Below are 13,460 nucleotides of genomic sequence, written 5' to 3' on the forward strand. Positions count from 1 at the left end.
CTCTGGCGGACTTGGTTCTATGGTAGGTCTTAAAGGGTTAATCTATTTACTTATAGTATTTGCTTATTAACAACTAAATGTATAGTTTTCATTCAAATAACACAACACAACACAGACTCATGGTGGGCTGATTGCATTTATGGCCATGCGTAGTCACCCACTCGAGGCCCGTTCTGAGCCAGGAGAAACCTTGTCCGTGTGCATGTTTTAGGCTCAGCTGGTCCTCTGTGATTATCATGTCACCAACTGCTCTGAAGGAGAAAACCACCAGACCCATTCTTTGTATGCAGCTTCCTCTATTGTCCTTTAATCGCAGGTTGTAAATCTCTTTCTGGGCATTTGTGTTGGTGAGAAGCTCCTTACCGCCACATGCTCCTTTTGTTACTGTATACGCATGAGCACTCGCCCAGCCTTCTCCAGCTTATTGGGTGGCTGCTTACCATTTCAGTGATGCAAAGAAAGACAGGTATTGTAAACCACTTAATAAGTTGAAATGACAGAGGCGGAGTACACTTGGGATGAAGGAGGGAGGCTAGCTCAGCTGAACAGTCTCGCCTGGCAGCAACGTGGTGAGATGATAGTTGGCAACTGTCCTGCCTGTCGATGTGTGGAGTGTGTCAGAGAGCGGGGGACTGAATGGAGAGAGTGAAACGAAGGGGGTGGGTGTGGGTGTGGGTGTGTGTCCGTCTGCTCAGCTGTGTTGAAAGCCTGCCAGTGTCTGGTCGTCTCAGCTGGGTCTTTTTTATCTGGTCTATTGGAGCGGTGTCAACAGCCTGAGGGGGATACAGCCTGGCCTGGCATGGCAGAGTCTGGTCTGGTCTCCCAGCAGCTCTCTGGATGAGAGAGCAGCAGCAAGTTAATCAGTGTATAATGCAAGGCACTAACAAGGATTTTATTCCCTCCAGCGGCACACATCTTAATGTATGCACTCAGACTTCTTGAGCGTGAGCGCTATTTTGGTTTGGATGTCGTTGGATAAACCCTTCAGTCAAACTTTGAAACTTACGACAGTCATGGCTGCTGTGCTGATTTGGTTTGTTGTGCTCTCTGTTTTAGGCTCTGCTGACAGCTGTTTGGTTTATCTAGCCCATTCAAGTAGATTAAGTTGTGAATGCACTAGAGCTCCAACGATTCGAGTAATCCAAAAATAAAAAATTCTCGACAAACATTCTTTGCTTCGATGCTTCGTTTAACACGTGGCTCTGTGTTATTTCACACACATTTGCGACTGAAAACAGACCTGCAATAGAAATGTATTTATGACAACATTAAGCCCACGCAGCCCCCAATTTTAAACAAAAACCAATAACACAACAGCAACAGTGATGATGACACTGGCACAGTTTAATGTGGAACTGTTTACACACCGCGAAGATGTACTCACCATTAAAACATTTAATGGGAGGGGGGGGGGGCATGTGGTGTACTAGACCAGATTAATTTAAAAGCTTTGGGAACATTTTTCAGATTAAAAGTGAAGTAATCAAAGATATTGTGTTCATTAAATTGTAATAATATGTAAAAACATAAAAATAAAAGTATTTTTCACAAGCCAATAAAAATGGACATGGACCAGTAAAGCTCTGGACGCTGAATTATTATTAATATTAATTAACATCTAAACCATTATGCATCTGTTTTCAGCTGCACAGAAACTTTGCGTCAGAGCGCTGGACAAACTTCAGAATGCTGATGTGCTCGCTTTTCTTCATTGCAGCCACCACATTCTCCTTTGAAGGCTTATAGACGCAAACTCACTTTTCGCTTGACTTCTTCACACTTGGACACACATGCACAAAAACCCATAAACATGGACACAACAAATCTGCCTCATCCAGGATATAAAACTCTGCCAGAGAGAACTTGAGTGTTTATATATTTTTGCATTCAAGACAATGTTTTCTTTAAAAAATAAAATTTAATATGGCATGTAAATACAATCAAAGGGTTTTTTGTTGTTTTTTTTGTTTTGTTTTTTTGACAGATGTTATATGCAGTTAAACTTACAACATTGCAATTTCTAATATGGAAACCACTTTATCTCTTATCCAATTACTCGATTAATCGGACGACTAATCAATAGATTATTCGATTACTAAAATAATTGATAGCTGCAGCCCACAATTAGACCAGTAGTTGTTTGAACTTTGCTGCCTGCTTCATTGTGCACCAGAAGAACATGTTTACTAAATCCCTTATTTGTATTTTATAACTATACAATGATGGTTGCAGTTGATTTGATTCCAAACATTTGTGCCCATTGAAGTTGCTTAATGTCATTAACATTTCGATTGCTGTAACCAGAATGTTTTCCTGTTTGGATGTCTTTTAAGATGTTACACAGACAGTAAATGGCAGCAACTCTGTCTCTGTGATGGGAAGTTGTAAACAAGGAATGTGAGACAATCTTAAAAACCACAGAGCAATCTCTGGAGCGTAAAATAATGGCAGTATGGAAGTGTCAAAAACTGCAGTTTCTCTTGTAACCATTTGCGACTGGCTCCAAAAGCAAGGTATCCCCCTTAGACTCCTATGTTAAAATGCACAATATTACAGCATTAAAAAAGTGTATTTACAGTCTGGTACAAGCTAAGTTTTGGCATTTATGAAGGATTTTCTTCCTCCTAACGGCTCTGAGTCAGCTGAACTTTTTGTACACTTCAAATGCTTGGATAGTGGAGTTGGCTGCATTGTTGGATGGTTGTCCCAAATAGGAAGCTGGTGCTATCACTAGCGCTTGGAGAATTTTTAATGGTTCATCTGATTAAAGTTATGGCTTGTTGTATGATATATGGTACATTTAGGCTTGAAAAACAAATATGCCGTATCACATCAAAAGTTGAGACTGTAGAGTCCAAAACCAATAGGTGGTGTCAGAGCGGCAGTGTCCATCTTTTATACTGTCTGTGCTTAAAAACCTGTGCAAACTTGGAAGAGGAATGACTGTTTGCGGAGTTAAAGTGGCACGTAACCACCTTCTCCAAGGGTGTATGGATGTTAACCTGCAGGTGAAATATGTTGGCATTAACACAAGCTGCTTTTAGTTGTTGAGGGAAATTAGTTGACAGGAACACCTCCAGTTTAAATAACAGGTGCACAACCTCCACCCACATATGTGATAAGAGTCGCATATGTAAGACTGCGAAACTGGGTCATAATCTCTTAAGATAAATTGTGTTCCTGACAATTTGTGCAGATTTGTTATTATACAAGCTTTTCTTAATAAAACTTAGTAACAATTTCTCCTACAACCCAAAAGGATCTTGAGAACACAATTTATGATTAACTACCTGTTGAAATGGCTAATTAAAGAAAAAAGCCAGAGTAGAAGAGCATTTTTCTGGTGACTCATGTTAATTGCTGCATTGTTAGTAAAGTTTTCAGTTGTGCCATGTCTACTAACTAGCTTAAGTAAAGAAGGGAGCAGGAGGAAAAATGACTCAGTAGTCAAGAAGTCTTTCCTGGCAATAGCTTGTGTCATGCTGAGTTGACAGGATGCCAGAGCATCACTGTGCTGCTTAGAACAGGACCAGGCACAATTATCCTGGCACAGCTACGCAAGTGCTTGTCTTGGCAGAGGGGGTCTTGTAATGACAAATTGGCATTGAAATTGAGGCAGAACCTTTTTTTTTTTTGGCATGTTAAGGCTGTAAATGAGGAACTAACATAATCCCTCAGGTAAACATTTAACCACATTAAATCAAATGTTTTAAACTTGTGAATGCTTTAATCAATCTGAGTCTGTTCCTTCAGGATTCTGGACTATAAGCAGTTTTGTTTTGGGGTTTTTCCCCCCCCCCGCAGCTAACAACACTGCTCAATTACTGTGCTGACTTATTGGTCATTTGTCCGTATTTTCAGATGGGCCTGGGTAGTAATGGTCCGTTCGGGGCGCAGTCCTATGGTCAGGGAGCTACAGGACCTGGCCAGCAGCTAAACCCTCAGCAGCAGCTCCAGAACAAGTCTGCCCTTGCCAACAGCCTGCCACCCTTCCCTAATGAGCTCAAAGGAGCTGCTGTTACTAGCGTGCCAAACATGGTCAGTACTTTTTAGACATAATCAGATATTACTGTACACAAAACATTTATTTTTCTTGTTTTTCTTTATAAATACCATTTACAAATAAATTATCTCCTTTTTGGCACCATTTCTGAGTCACACTGTTGAATTGCTGATAACTTATCACAACTTTGACATTTATCTGCCTGTTTCGTCCGTGCAGCAGCTCCAGCAGCAGCCGCCTCAGCAGCAGGCAGCAATGCTCCCGCTGGCTGGCGGCGGAGGTGTGGCAGTGCCTTCGGCAGGCCCCACGGCCGACCCTGAGAAGCGCAAGCTGATCCAGCAGCAGCTGGTCCTGCTGCTCCACGCACATAAATGCCAGCGACGAGAACAGGCTAATGGGGAAGTGAGGGCCTGCGCCCTGCCTCACTGCCGCACTATGAAGAACGTCCTTAATCACATGACGCACTGCCAGGCTGGCAAATCCTGCCAGGGTGAGTAGAAGCATTTGAAATGAAGTGAAGGAAATGAACGATAATTTCCAGATGGACAGTTCATGGAAGTCGACCCCTTTTTACACTGATTGAGACATTAAAGGGTCAGAACACAAATAGCTTAGCTCTTAGTAAACACCTGCAGCTTTTTATTCAAGCTGCTTTTAGCAAAAATTTTTTTATTTTATTTGTTTATTTTGCATTTTTTAAGGCCTCTACTGCCCTTAACAACAAAAAACATGGTCTATTTTATCTATAACTGTGTCTATTTAGTATTAACTTTTTTTTACCCCTCCTACCCATAAGAGTAGTAAAACAAATGACAAAACAACATACAAGCTAGAAATTAAAACATCATAACATCACTTTTTTAAGCCACAGGAATTTGAGCTACATAGACTGGACTTTCCCCAGAGAAAGAATCTGCACTGGGTGAGATTTCTTTGCTAAGATCCAATATTGGTAACTGAATCTAAGGTTTATTTAATTCAGGTTGCGTTGTGTTGACAGCTGAATTTGCAGATTCAGTTGCTGTGTTACCATTTCTGAAGGAAAAATAGTTTCTTGAATAGATTGGACAGATCACCGTGCTTTCTCTTATCCTTATCAGGGTCGCAGGGAGGGCTGGAGCCTATTCCAGCTGTCATAGGGCGAGAGACAGGGTACAGCCTGGGCGGGTCGCCAATTTGTCACAGGGCTAACGCATAGAGACAGATGATTCACACTCACATTCACACATATGGGCAATTTAGAATCATTAATTAACCTAACCTCACAAATTGCATGTCTTTGGACTGTGGGAGGAAGCCAGAGTACCCGGGGAGAACACACAAACACAGTGATAATTCTCCTTATTTTACACACAAACCTGATCAGTAACTGCCTCAAGAAGAAAACTGCTGACATTTGAGCATGCATTTGGGATAACGTTTTTTTTTTTTTAGCAGCAGCTTTCTTTTCATTTATTCTCGTATTGTGGCCATCTGTGTTGCTATTTTTGGTAGAAGTATGCCTTTCTGTCATCATCCTGAAACAGCGATTAGATTCATGGAATAAATTTAAAATTGGATTTCATTCACAAACATTTTCAGATGTATAAATCTCCATGTAGGAGCCCCTTTGGTAGGAACTGCTTCTTTGAACATCCTTCTTGGCCAAGTTTCCACAAGCTCTGTGCACCTTGATCTTGGCAGTTAAACTAAGAACACTCACAGAATTGTCCCAAAGCTACTCCAGCTGCATCTTGGCAGTATGCTTTGGGTTATTGTTGTGCTGAAAGGTGAATGGAACAGTAGAAGTGGGTTTTTGGTTACCAAAGCCGTTCTTGTTTTGTCCAAATTTAGAAATTCAGAAATTCCTGCCTTCATGCATCTCATGGTTTCTGAAGCTAGTGTGCTTCTAGAGACACCCAAAGGTTTTATGGTTCATGCCTCTCCATCATTTTTAAAGAGAGACACTGAACTTGATGTTTTGATTTTTGTCCTCTCTATTTGTTGGATCCATCCATCCATCCATTCGCTTCCGCTTATCCTTTTCAGGGTCGCGGGGGGCGCTGGAGCCTATCCCAGCTGTCATAGAGCGAGAGGCGGGGTACACCCTGGACAGGTCGCCAGTCTGTCGCAGGGCCAACACACAGTCACTCGCACATTCACACCTAGTGACAATTTGGAATATCCAATTAACCTATCCCCACAAGGCAGCACGGTGGCATGGTGGTTAGCACTGTTGCAGCACAGCAACAAGGTCCTGAGTTCAATTCCAACATCAGGCCGGGGTCTTTCTGTATGGAGTTTGCATGTTCTCCCCGTGTTTGCGTGGGTTCCCTCCGGGTACTCCGGCTTCCTCCCACTGTCCAAAGACATGCACCTTGTGGGGTTATTTGTTGGATCATGAACATAAAATTGAGCTTCTCAACCCTGTCCCCCTTTGCCTCAGGTACTTTAGAATTTTAAAAATTCTACAATCGCCTACAGGTTAGGTTCTTTTCCTCTTTGTTCTGTGTATGTTTGAAATGTATATTTTGTGATTAGGTTATTTGAGGTAAACTAATGGACGTGTCAGCTTTATCAATTTAGCAAATTTGCAACACAGGGGAACAAACAGTAACAACATCTCCTAACTCAATATATCTTCATAAGTATTTTCATACATCTCTATTGTGTGGTTTGTTTGTTTTTTGTTATTCATAGATGATATATTAGTTTTTAAGTCCAATTTATGTCCATTTTTAATCATATGCAAGTTTGATTGTTGCTGCAGGTCTATTTATCTTAACCAGACTTTGCACAAGGGAAACTCCCACACGTATCGTTGTTTGTGACCAAGTCTGCTCCTGCTCCTTCCAAAAGTTGATTTCACTCTGTTGGTGAATTTTTCCTTGTTTGTTTCTGTCTGCTCCTTTCTGTGTCGGCCCCAGCATTCCTACCATGAAAAATTCCCCCAAAGCTACTCTCATTTAAATTTGGCTCTGCGCCCTTTGCACAGCTTTTGGGCTTGAATGCTCAAGTTCAGTTGCAAGCCAAACACTCAAGGGGCCAAGGTGTGTTAAGTGTAAAGGAGTCTGTGTCTGCTCTCTCCATACCAGCTCATTTCCTTTTGGTTTGGATCCTTGCCTCTCAGCACCACTGAAATAACTGTGTAGTGAGATTTTGTTCCCCGACACACAGTTATCACTAACGTTATAGATTTATCTGAAGTCTGTTGGCTCCATTTATTCTCGAGTGAGAAACCCCAGAGTCTATAGTGTGAGCAGTTCGAGTCGTGCTTGGATTGGCAGTGGACTTAAATATGAGAGCCTTTCTTTGCATACTGAATTTATAAAAAGATACCAGTATGATAGCAGTACTTTGAGTCTTCGCCAGCTCTTTTGGCTTTCTTACAAAAATAATAAAACATAATTATGTTAATTTCTGCCTAGCCCTTGAATCCATGTAGCAGTTTAATGTGGACCAGCATTTACTTAGTGCCAAGGAGCAAGCAAGCGCCAGGTTGTGATTTCTTGTCAGATTAGCTCCTACTACATTAGCCTGGCCAGAGATGAAATGAAGTACCCCGGTTTGTTCAGTTTCCCATTAGCAAATGCAGTGTAGGTCCCCTCTCCACTAGGCTCAACCAGCAGCCTTTCAAGAGGGAAAATTACTGCAGTGGGCTGAAATGGTGAGCTAACTTCTTGGACTGTTCTCGAGTGTCTCTCATTTACTGTGTCAGTATGTTGTGATTTTCTTCTTTTTTCTCAGAGGACAAGTAAACAAGAGTGTAAACAAGTTTTTGTGTGTTAGTGTTCTGTGTAGAATTTTCTTATGACCAGTTGTTATGCAATTTGAGGAAGAAAAAAAACTTTCCCAAAAGAGGCAAGCTTGAGGTTAGATGTGCAATTAGCCAGTACATTACAGAACCCAGTAACAACTGTGAATCATATGTTAAATCAATGATCCATCAAGAACGTCCGGTCTGAATTGTTCAACCTGGGTCTTTTGAAGTGATGTAATCTACCACAAGTGCCTTGTCTGTGATAGATGTTATTCAGATGAAGTAAAAACTGCAGCTGGGGATTCTTGGTAAACATAAAAAAGGAGGAGGAAAGAAGCGATGTTGGTTACAGGTTGACTAGTGTGGAATAAAATGAAATTTAATTTAATGTCGTCTTACTGGAATAAATGCAACAACCATAATGAGTTCAAGTTAGTCAGGTTGGATGTGACCAAATATGACAGATGGTATCACAGTTTTCAACCTTGTTCCTCTCTCGTCTTCTCTTCTTGCAGTGGCTCACTGTGCGTCGTCCAGACAGATCATCTCCCACTGGAAAAATTGCACTCGACACGACTGTCCCGTCTGCCTGCCGCTGAAGAATGCCAGCGACAAGCGCACCCAACAGCGTAAGTAGCTAAGTAGCGATCTCTGGCCCACCATCGCCTAAGCATTGTCAGGACATTTTATATCTGCAGAAATCAAAAACTAGGCTGAAATTGTTTTCAGAGATTGTTTTTGGTAAGCAAGATATTGAAACCTGGTGAGCTTTCTGTCAACGGCCTCAATTTGTATCTCAGTCATTACAGGATTGGTATATTGAGCTGTAATGGTCACAGTAGTAGTTTTTAGAAAGGCTCGCTTTCGAAAGTCAGGAATGTGTGTGTTGGAATTATGTATATCTTGGCATTCAGAGTCAGTCAGGCTATTTATTTCTAGGCCTTTGCTTCTCTGTGATGACTAAAAGCACTCTGCGAATAAGAGTGTGGTCCTGCTGGGCTTGTAATCTGACACACAGGAGGTATAGCAGTGTGATCGAGGGTGAGAGAGGATGCAGAGAGCGTGTGCTCATGGAGTCCGACAGAGCAATTGGCTGTTGGGTTATTTACTTCTTCTCTCTACCAGAACAGAGCTGAGTTTGATGCTCTTTCCAACACATACTGGAAGCTTCTGTTGTTCCTGTTTAGTGTTGATTCTCTCATGTACCTGCTATCATCTGGCTGGTTTGCTGTATTTTAGGTCCTATCATCTCATTCTTCTGCCTAGATTACTTGGATTTATTTTATTTTCTTTTGGCACCTCATATTTCAACACTTAAAGCATTTTAGTCTTAGTCTTCCCCAGTTTGGCTTAAATGTTAAAAAACATGATGTTGGGGCTTGTGCTCCTGCCAATGCAGACGGTGTAGTTTTTCTTTGTTCTGCCTCATTTGATTTGAGTCTATGCGCATACTAAGAGATTTGGTCTTTTAGCCCAACCAACACCTGAACTCGGAAAAATATGTGAACACTCTTCCCCTTAAAGGGATTTATAGATTTATTCAGTCCCTGGCTTTATAAAGCATTTAGCCTTACACTAATGTTCTGATTGTATCATGCTGCCGTGTATCATGCTGCGTTAATCTTGCTCGAAGTCAAAGCATGCAGATGTATGTGTGTTTTTGTTTTTATCTGTTGAAGTATTCTTTTTAAAATGATGACTGCATTTGAATTATTTCTATATTAAAAAAAAATGGCTAGTAGAATTCACATGTGCATTTTGTGTACAGACTTAACTTGTTGCAGTATTAGTGTAGAGACAGTTTGCAGGTTGTTACCAATATAAAACAATATGATGTCATGTGGATGTTGTGGGCTGACTTTTTGATATCCCTCCCCAGCCATGCTAAGCTCCCCGAATACAGGCCTCCAGAACTCCATGTCCTCTGTAGGCGTGGGCCAGCCTAGTACTCCCACCATTAGTACCTCAGCCCCCATAGACCCCAGCTCAATGCAGAGAGCTTATGCGGCACTTGGGCTGCCCTACAGCAGTCAGGCCACTGGACAGGCTCCAACCCAGCAGGCTCCAGGCGCAGGACAGACAGCAGGTGCACCGAACACCCAGGCTCAACAACAACTTCCACAGCAGATGAGACCCATCAGTGCACTTGGTAAATTAATTTTTTATGCTTAAAAATGACAGTTCATACCCATATTTTATTCACTGAGTTTGATTTTTAAATCAAGGGAGTGCCGTTTGCTCACTGTATTCTGTATTCACAGGTAACCAGATGGCTCTTGGAAATGCAGCAATGGGTGTGCCCACTTCAGAACAGACAAACCTGCACACAGACTCCCTTCCCAACACACTCAACACTAACAAGTCAGTCTCTGTCAAGTATAATAAGAATAATTACATTCATTTATTAAAAATACTTGTTGGCCTGTTTGTTTGGGTTTTTTTTTTTTAAGGTTTCTTTTTAAATTATATATTTTTAAATTGAGTAACCACAGGAATAGATATCCATGGATGTGGGATTTCTAAATTTTCTTCATTTGCACCTGCAGTCAGCTGCTGTCAGATGGGTCAGCTGTGGGCTCAATGAGCAGCCTACCCACAGCAGCACCTGTCTCTGCCACAGGCTCCAGGAAAGCCTGGCATGAGCACGTCACTCAGGACTTGCGCAATCACCTCGTACACAAACTGTAAGTGTATACCTCAGCTGAAGAGATCTTACCTGTTAGTCACCTTTTGATTTTTTTTTGAAAGGCTGGATATTTAAGGCAATGGTTTGAAATTAAGTAGAAGTTATCAGAAGTTCTATTTGCTTATCTTGTGCTTTCCTGCAACAGAGTACAAGCCATATTCCCTACCCCTGATCCGGCAGCTTTGAAGGACAGACGAATGGAGAACTTAGTGGCCTACGCCAGAAAGGTGGAAGGTGATATGTATGAGTCAGCTAACAGCCGGGTAAGTATCCTGAAAAACCGCATCAGGTTGTTGAATTGACTGACTTGAATTGCTCAACATGACACATTCAACATCAAACACTTTTCAAAGGCTTTTACCATAGTTCAAAATTTCACAGAACATGCCTTTTCCCCTCAATGTTTCATATTGCCTTTCTTCATCCCTCCAACTTTCTTCCTTTTAGGACGAGTACTATCACTTTTTGGCTGAGAAAATATACAAAATCCAAAAAGAGTTGGAGGAGAAGAGGCGCTCAAGGCTTCAGAAACAGATCATCAACCAGGCACCTATGGCTGCCCAGGGAACCCAGCAACCAGTCCTAGCCCAGCCCAATGCCTTGGGCCCACGACCACAGAGTAAGTGTAAGATTATATGAACGTGTTTTGGGTAAAATCACATTGTTTTCAAATTGATTTAATTACCCAGTTATGGTTATATAAAAATACCAGTGGTTTACCTGTACAGCCCTCTCAATTTGAAAGGCTTATGGCAGAATTATAAATTGTACTTTTAGTCATGTTTGTATGCCCAGAGGCTTTATCCATATTGCCCTATTATTAGGGCTGTTCGATATAACGATATATATCGGATGACGATATAAAAACGTCTATCGTTTCATTTTACTCTATCGTTTGTTTCGTGGTGTTGCAAAATAAACTGTTTACAGCAATATTTTTTTCATCGTTTTGATGGTCACTGTAGTGGCTATATTAATTTCTTAAAGTTCTCTCTTTCTCTTATATTTAATATAACCACACTACGGACGGACAAGCACCTGTTTTTATGCATTGTCGTTAGCAACAACGACGGTAAAACCACCGTGTGTCCGCTTGTTTATTTTCCACAAACCTTTCACAATAAAGCTCAATAAAGCTCAATAAAGCTCATCCTGTTGAGACTTTAGTAAACTGAATTGCGTGAAAGAGTATGCAGAGTATTTAAGGATGAGAAGCCAAAAAGAGCCGTCAGGTGCTAAAAAACAAACAAACCTTAGACTCAAACGTTAGAACAGGCTTTTCCCCGCAGCACACCATGTAATAAATACTCCCAAAGAAAACGGCGGCCGTTACAACTTATGTCTAAAAATGTGTAGTTTCATGCATCGGTAAAATACTCGACTCCAGCTACACGACGCTCAGCTGGAAACACTTCAGCTGCCCGAGATTCACAGAATTTACAGAAAATGTTAATTTTTGTGATTTATATCGTTATCGGACGATAGATGTTTTATATCGGGATATGAGATTTTGGTCATATCGCACAGCCCTACCTATTATATATGTGCCTTAACAGGTCTAATCACTTTCAAAAGGTCGTTTCCCTCCCAGTCTAAAATTGAAAATGGATATATGAGCTGAGCTCAGTGAGCAGCCTATCAACAGCAGCATCTGTCTCTGATGTTGCAATGTATTTATTTTTAATTGTTATTGTTGTTTTCTTTTAACTGTACAAGTTTGTTTTGTTTTTGCAGATGGACCTATTCCTCTTCCCAACATGCCAAATCAGATCATGAGTCGCATGCAGGCTTCACAAGGTACATTTTTAATAATACATATGGGAGTTTCAGAGTGCACAAAAAGTGAAATAAAACAACTGGTAGAATAGACAGGATAGCCAGACATGCTTATTAACACTGCATAAAATGTATGGTACAGGAAATAATGAGCTGCATACAAGAGAGGCAAGAAGAAGAATGGGGAAGTTACAATTGAACTTAATCAGGAAAACATTTCTCTCTACCAGCTTGACTTTGGGTCATATTTCTTTATTCCCATTTGTTGTGCCAATTTCTAAAGTGTCTGATTTACTCCTCTGTACAGGAATCAACCAGTTTAACCACATGACTCTACCCAATGCCCAGATGTCTCAAGCAACAATGGGACCCCGTGCTGCCTCACCCATGAATCACCCTCAACAGATGAACATAAACTCAGTCCCAGCGGTAAGGGGGCAGACCGCGGGCCACAAAAATCACACCCACACATGGGGCAGGCGTGTAACATGAGCTGGCACCCAGTTACACGCTCTCAAGGAATGCATAAGCTAACTTAGGTGTACAAATAAGATTACTGCACCTAGTAATATCTTCTTTCCTGCCTTGTAGATGGGAATGTCTCCCTCTAGGATGCCCCAGGCCCAGGGCATGATGACTGGACACAGTGGAGGAAACATGGTGGGTCAGACTGCCAACCAGGGTCAGTTTTTGCCTCAGAACCAGTTTCCTCCAGGATCTGCTCCAGCTGCTGCAACGGGTGCGATGAATGTCACAGTGGTGCCAGGCATGGGTCAGCCACAGGCACAGGCTGCTGTCACTCAGGTGAGACACGAATGAGGTGGCGCTGTAGTTACCTGAGCCGCATAATGGTTTTGGATTGGCTGATTTTGGTACAGTTGTTCAGAGTTCGCCTAATTGCAACTAGTTGCTGAAGAACTAAACTCAAATTACTTCACCATTCATACAACACACTAATTACTCTTAAATTGTTTTTACCAATCACAAGGTGCTTTCTAAACCCCAAATTGTGTGCTATGTTGTGTTTGTCTGTTTGACCTTATGACTGTATGTTTGTCTGCTTGTTGTGTGTGTGTGTGTGTCTGCCTGCTCTTTGTGTGTCCTTCTCTCCAGCAGCAGCAACAGCAGCAGAGTGCTAACATCCCCATGAATGCACTTGGCCCCTCGCTGGGCCCACAGCTAGCCTCTTCCCAAACCCCCTTGCACTCCACGCCTCCGCCTGCTGCCTCCTCTGCCTCTACGGCTGGGGGGGCCAC

At 41.8% G+C, this 13,460-nt stretch overlaps 1 protein-coding gene across 3 annotated transcripts in view; it reads left to right on the top strand.

The window, feature by feature from the left end:
* The window catches only part of crebbpa (CREB binding protein a), a 68,759-nt gene that overhangs the window by 42,116 nt on the left and 13,183 nt on the right, over window positions 1-13,460 (top strand). Inside the window, exons 3-13 of one of the 3 annotated variants that reach the window (XM_042224546.1) lie at window positions 3,862-4,038; window positions 4,226-4,493; window positions 8,258-8,371; window positions 9,622-9,891; window positions 10,004-10,103; window positions 10,289-10,426; window positions 10,574-10,691; window positions 10,876-11,047; window positions 12,163-12,225; window positions 12,512-12,633; window positions 12,796-13,008. In XM_042224546.1, the coding sequence (XP_042080480.1) occupies window positions 3,862-4,038; window positions 4,226-4,493; window positions 8,258-8,371; window positions 9,622-9,891; window positions 10,004-10,103; window positions 10,289-10,426; window positions 10,574-10,691; window positions 10,876-11,047; window positions 12,163-12,225; window positions 12,512-12,633; window positions 12,796-13,008 (1,755 nt within the window). Of the gene's footprint in view, window positions 1-3,861; window positions 4,039-4,222; window positions 4,494-6,258; window positions 7,650-8,257; window positions 8,372-9,621; window positions 9,892-10,003; window positions 10,104-10,288; window positions 10,427-10,573; window positions 10,692-10,875; window positions 11,048-12,162; window positions 12,226-12,511; window positions 12,634-12,795; window positions 13,009-13,460 lie in introns of those variants that run through there. The other 2 variants (XM_042224545.1, XM_042224547.1) reach the window with 2 other exon arrangements.

Source organism: Haplochromis burtoni, unplaced genomic scaffold (genome assembly GCF_018398535.1).
Source record: "Haplochromis burtoni strain Fernald_Lab_line unplaced genomic scaffold, NCSU_Asbu1 Contig_140, whole genome shotgun sequence".
Classification (NCBI taxonomy): domain Eukaryota; kingdom Metazoa; phylum Chordata; class Actinopteri; order Cichliformes; family Cichlidae; genus Haplochromis; species Haplochromis burtoni.